We start from the raw sequence: 6,351 nt of genomic DNA, 5'->3' as shown, positions 1-6,351 counted from the left end.
TGTAGGGTCCTTCCCAGTTGGGTGCTAGCTTTCCTGCGTTTACTTCTCTGGTATTTTCGTACACCTTTCTGAGGACCCAATCTCCTAATTTGATAACCTTTGCTCTGACATTCTTGTTGAAAGACCTTGCTACTTCTTGCTGGTAGGCTGCCATTCTCATTTTTGCGTCCTCTCTTAGTTCTTCTACAGTATCTAGGTTGTGCATTAGTTCGGCTTGGTTCCTCTCTTCTGTCATCAACCCGTATCTTGCAGTGGGGACTTCTACTTCTGTTGGGATTACTGCTTCGCATCCGTACATCAATGAGAAAGGGGTATGACCTGTAGCGCCTTTTGGAGTTGTTCTGTCTGCCCATAATATGTTGGGTAGTTCATCTGCCCATTTCCCTTTTGCTCCTTCTAGTCTTTTCTTCATGTTGCCTATTAGGACCTTATTGCTTGACTTTGCTTGTCTGTTTGCTTGTGGGTATCTTGGTGTGGACGTGATGAGGGAGATATTCCATTCTTTGCAGAACTTTGTTGTTTTGTTGCTGATGAACTGGGACTCGTTGTCTGTGATGATCTCTGCTGGTACCCTAAATCTGCTTAGGATGTTCCTCTTGATAAATGAGATGACATGTTTATCCTTGATATCCTTTTATGCTTCAGCTTCTATCCATTTTGAGAAGTAATCCGTCATTGCTAAGAATTATACTCTTTGTCCCAATGATGGAGGTAGTTTTACTATGTCCATTCCCCACTTCATGAATGGCCAAGGTGTCAATGTTGTGTGCAACTCTTCAGACGGCTTGTGCGTTAAAGGTGCGTGTTTTTGGCATGCTAAGAATTTCTTGGCAAACTCTGTAGCGTCCTTTCTCAAGCTGGGCCAATAGTACCCCATTCGGAGTGCTCTGTTGGCTAGATTTCTCCCTCTTGAATGGTTTCCACATTCACCACTGTGTAGGGACTGTAGGACCTGTTGTGCTTCCTCTTTTTCTAAGCATCATAAGAAGGGACCCGCTACGGACTTTTTGAAGAGTACGTTGCTGATTAGGCAATACTTTGAGGCTTTAAAGGCAAGTGCTTGGGCTGCCACCTTCCCTGCTGGTGTTGCCTTGTCTAGGAGGTAGTCTTTGAGCGGTTCCGTCCAGCTACTTTCTTCCTTCCCTGTAGGGTTTATTTGAACTTCGTAGACGTTCATAGTTGACTCTTTCTCTATAGCTGGAGAAAGTACGTGCACTAGGGGGATGGCTCCAAATTCTTTAGGGTTAATATTTGACCCCAAGTTTGCCAGGGCGTCTGCTTCAGTGTTTAGGTTTCTGGGTACCTGGTCTATCTTGAATTCCTTGAATTCCTTGATGAGCCTCTTTGTGACTTTTAGGTAGGCTATCATCCTGGCGTCCTTTGCTGCGTATTCCCCATTGATTTGATTCACCATGAGTAAGGAATCTGAGATTACCTCTAGATGTTGTATCTTCATATCTCTTGCGACAGTTAGTCTTGTGATTAATGCTTCGTATTCGGCCTCATTGTTAGTTGCCTTGAAGTTACACCTTACTGCTTGTGCTATTTTGTCTCCTTGTGGTGATGTCAATACCACTCCTAGGCCTACCCCACGTTTGTTTGCTGCACCATCTGTATGGAGCTTCCATTTCTGTGTAGCTTTTGGCTCCTGTAGGGCCAATACCTCTTTCTGTGCTTCTTCCTTGAGGGTTGGGCTGAAGTCTGCTACGAAGTCTGCCAAAGGTTGTGACTTAATTGCGATTATGGGCTCGTATTGTATATCGTACCTGCTTAGATGTAGGGCCCATTTCTCCATCCTTCCTGACATTTCTAGCTTTCTCATGATGGTCTTGATGGGGTAGTTGGTTCGTACTCGTATAGAATGGCTTTCAACGTATGGGCGTAGCTTTATTGAGGCAGTGACTAAAGCTAAAATGGTTTTCTCTAAGGATGCGTACCTTGTTTCCGCACCGATGTAAGGTTTTTGCTTTCGTAGTAGATAAGGATCTTGGACCTAATCAAGAGACTTATGTTGATAAGGTTCTTGGCAAGTTCAAGTTGCAAGAGTCTAAGAGAGGATATCTTCCCATGTATCATGGTATTACACTCAGTAAAACTCAGTGCCTCAAAAGCTAATAGAGTTGAGTTGTATGGATAGTGTACCTTATGTTATAGGGTCCATTATATATGTCATAAAATGTACAAAGCAAGTTGTCACATATAACTCGTATATATGTGACAAGTTTCAAGCAAATACAAAATAAGCATACGGAGAGTTACCAAGAACAGATCCTTGAGTACTTGAGAAGCACTAAAAGGAATTCTTCTAGCTATTGTGTTAAAAGGTAATTTAAGCAAATTGTCAAAAGGTTACACGAATGCAAGTTTTCCAAACAGGAAAGATGATTCTAGATGTTGACCTAAGTGCATACTTGTGTCTGGATGGAGAAGGACACTGAGCTTGAAGAGTTCAAAGCAGAGCACAGTTGCATACCCAATATCTGAATATGTGTATTAAACAATAGTAAGATAGTTAGAGAGGAAGTTCGAATTAGAATGTCATGTGACTAACAAGTCACCTTTGCCCAAGAATAAAAGAGCTAGGGTCACATCACAAATCCAAACAAAAGGATATGAGATATCACCTCAATTATGAGATCATTGACTAGCGGAAGGTCATGTTCTGCAAAGTTTTATTATGAGTGAGAAATCACTAAACCCCTTCCATGGACTAAAGTGTGAGAGTCATATCAAAGTCTTGGATTGAAGCAAGTTATGTAATTTAAGTTGTGTATGTTTTGAGAAAACATATTACATGAGAAATGCATCAATTTGCAGAATTATGTTTAAATAGAAATTGTTATTTCTCTTATTTAATTATGGTTTTGGAAATTAAATAAAATGTCCAAAATAATTCTGAATTGATGGGCTCATCAGGTTGATGACCTGGTGAATTCAAACCCCATAGGTGAACAAAATTCATATATTATTTAAGTTCCTAGTTCGAGATCATTAAAGTGGACATAAATGATTTCACTAAATGGACTAGCATGTAAGATTGATTGGATAGCGCAGTTTCATGGGCTTTAGGGGCATAGTGATGCTCGGATAATCACTTGGATATGCATGAATGATGCATGATCGAACTAATGACCTACTTTAAAGTTCAAGTATAGAGCTTCTGTATATATTAGTGGATTCCTTTGACATGAGTGGAACATTGATTTCATTCAATGGATGTCATGACTATGGTACACTCAAACGTCTAGCCGTAACTGGAGATTATAAAGGGTGTTTCCTGGTTATTTTAAAAGTTGAGTGGGAGGCTTGTTGCCACAAGATTGGATAGAGTCTACCTATTAAATTAGGAAATGTGTCATGGCCGCTTGAAGAGGGATAATTCTAAACATACGTGGCCGCGTTCAAATGCATTACTGAGTAATCATTTGGTTTTGTAATTCTAACTCAGATTTCAAGAAACAATTTGTAGATTAATATGATCTCGACATGTGATGCAATCATATTATCAAATCGACACATAAGAATTGCTCTTTGTCTTCTTCTCTAGTGAGGACTGCGCTGATCGTCCCTTCAGATACTACAAGGTATAATTGGAGTGGCTCCCCTTCTCTAGGTTTAGAGAGTATCAACGGGTTGGTTAAGTATTCCTTTAACTTCTGAAATGCTTCGTCATGCTCTTGTTCCCATTTGAATTCCTTGTTCTTCTTCAAGACTTCGTAGAAGGCTCTGTTCTTGTCTGAAGACTTTGAGATGAACCTGTTCAGTGCTGCAATTTTTTCCGTTTAGCTTTGTACGTCCTTTTTTTTACTTCGGCCGTTCTAGATCCAGGATGGCTTTGACTTGGTCTGGGCTAGCTTCTATTCCTTTTTGTGTTACCATGTATCCTAGGAATTTTCCTGAGTGAACTCCGAATGTGCACTTTGTAGGATTTAGCTTCATGCCGTACTACTTCAAGATGAAGAAGGCTTCTCTAAGGTCTTTGACGTGATCAACTGCCTTTTTGGATTTGACTACCATGTCGTCTATGTAGACTTCCATTGTGTTCCCGATTTTCTCTTCAAACATCTTGTTCACCAACCTTTGGTACGTCGCTCCTGCGTTCTTCAATCCAAAAGGCATTACCTTGTAGCAGTAGATTCCTTGACTAGTGATGAAAGCGGTCTTTTCCTGGTCATCTTTGTGTTTGAGGATTTGATTGTACCCACTGTATGCATCCATGAAGGATAACAATTCATACCATGATGTTGCGTCTACCATGGCATCAATGTGAGGTAACGGGAAGGGATCTTTTGGACAAGCCTTGTTGATATCTGTGAAGTCAATACAGATTCGCCATTTTTGGTTCCTCTTTTTGACCACCACTACGTTAGCAAGCCATTCTGGGTACTTCACTTCACTAATCTTTCCTGTCTTCAACAAGTTTTGGATTTCTTCATTAATGATCTTGTTCCTTTTTGGCGCAAATTTTCTTCTTTTCTGCTTTATTGGCGTATGCATTGGGTCCACGTTCAGTTTGTGAGTGATCACATCTGGGGAGATTCCTTTCATGTCTTCGTGAGTCCAAGCGAACACATCTTTTTCTTCTTCCAAGAATTCATAAATTTGCTGACGAAGATCTGAACTCAATTCTGACCTTCTGATCTGGGTGGTTAGGGTTCAGAGGGACTTCTGTGGCCTCTTATTCTTCTGCTATACACAGTTTCTCTTGGCCCAGCTGACCCTCTGATTGCTATGCTGAACTCTTCTCTATAGATGTTGCCTTTAGTGCGATCTTGTAGCATTCCTTGGCTTCTTTAATTTAGGATCCCCTTTAATTTCCTGAATACCCCACCTGGTAGGGAATTTAATGATTTGATGATATGTGGAATGGATGGCCTTCATCTCATGTATCCATGGTCTGCCTAGAATCATATTATACGATGACAAAGTGTCGATCACTAGGAACTTGATTTGTAAGTTGACCCCTTTTGCATAAGTGGCTAATGTGATCCCTCCACTTGTCTTCTTGGTTTCCCCACTGAATCCTACTAGAAAAAGGCCCTTTTCCGACGGAAATTTTCCGTCGGTACAGGGGTGAATTCCGTCGCAAATCACTTTTCCGATGGAAATTCGTCGTAAACGTTCGTCGGAAAAAGGGTCGTAGGAAATCAGCCAGTTTTCGAGGAAAATTCTGTCGGAAATTCGTTTCCGACGGATTTAGTGTCGTAGGAAAAAATGTGACTTTGGCTCATTGTCCATCGTAAATTTCCGACGGAATTATTCTATCGTTGATTGCGTTTTGCGACGAATAATTCCGTCGAAAAACACACAATTTACGACGGAATTTTCCGTCGCAAAAGGGAACCACTTGCGAGGAATATTTCCGTCGCAAATTGGCTTTTCCGACGAATTTTTAATTCAATTTTCTGTCGGAAATTAGTGTTAACAAAACATCGAATCTAGTTTGTTTTCTGCCATAAACTAATATTTAAAACCTATTCCTGCACCTATTTCCTGTCAACACAATTAATCGAATATCGAAAACATTTTTATATATATTTCCACAAAAGCTATGCTCCTAGTTGAACATAATAATATATAGTTATTTCCAAAAGAGCGGAAACATAATCAAAAGCTATACAAATTAGATTAACTACATGTCCGTACTACATGAGACTACATGTCCATATTACATAAACCTAAGCTAGGCTACACAATTGCTGGGGTACCCTGACTTGCTCCTCCACTACCCGGGTCATCCCTAGGGTCTCGATGCTGAGGCTGAAAGGTAGAACATGAGTCGTTGCTAGCGAATCGACTCATAAACTCATCACACCGCTCCTTGTTTTTCCTCTCTATTTCAGCCACTTCACTTTGAATTCGGAGTTGCATCTCAGTTTCCATTTCACTTCTGATTTCATCGCGAAGAGCCTGAACCCTATGCTCCATCTGATCCTGCATTTGAGACGGACGGTGTGTACTGCTGTGACGACCTAGAAACTCGACCCATCCGGTTGCTGTAGTACAACTCCGCACTTTGACCAAGACCCCTTACTCGACCCTTCTTGTTGCGGCCACCCACACTCTCCCAATACAACTCATTGGGACTCTTCTTAATCCCTTGAGTACTTGCTTCTTCAGCCTTCTTCTGGTAGGTTTCCTACAAGATATTCATTATACAAACATATATTAAATAAAAAATATATGAAACAGCATAAGTTAATAGTTTTTAAAGGTGTCCATGACTTGAAATGAAATAAAACAACCAAATACTTGAAATTAGGAACCATTTTCACCCAGACACATTCAATAATGGCTTAATTGCCTTCCAGTTTGCCTATTCTCTACATTTCTTGAATTATGAACTCATTA

General features: G+C 40.5%; 1 protein-coding gene across 1 annotated transcript; it reads right to left on the bottom strand.

The window, feature by feature from the left end:
- Positions 1–979: 979 nt before the first annotated feature.
- LOC145610694 (uncharacterized) lies at positions 980–1,807 on the bottom strand. Its single transcript, XM_081665993.1, has one exon. It carries the CDS (start codon positions 1,805–1,807, stop codon positions 980–982), a length of 828 nt encoding a protein of 275 aa, XP_081522119.1.
- Between the last annotated feature and the right edge of the window lie 4,544 nt (positions 1,808–6,351).

This window comes from Chenopodium album, chromosome 24 (assembly GCF_948465745.1).
Source record: "Chenopodium album chromosome 24, dcCheAlbu1.1, whole genome shotgun sequence".
Classification (NCBI taxonomy): Eukaryota; Viridiplantae; Streptophyta; class Magnoliopsida; order Caryophyllales; family Amaranthaceae; genus Chenopodium; species Chenopodium album.
The sequence above is the reverse complement of the archived record's forward strand: the minus strand, read 5'-3'. Positions and strand labels throughout refer to the sequence as shown.

Coding starts and splice junctions, on each gene's coding strand:
- LOC145610694 (XM_081665993.1), bottom strand. CDS start 1,807: ATGTCAGGAAGGATGGAGAAATGGGCCCTACATCTAAGCAGGTACGAT.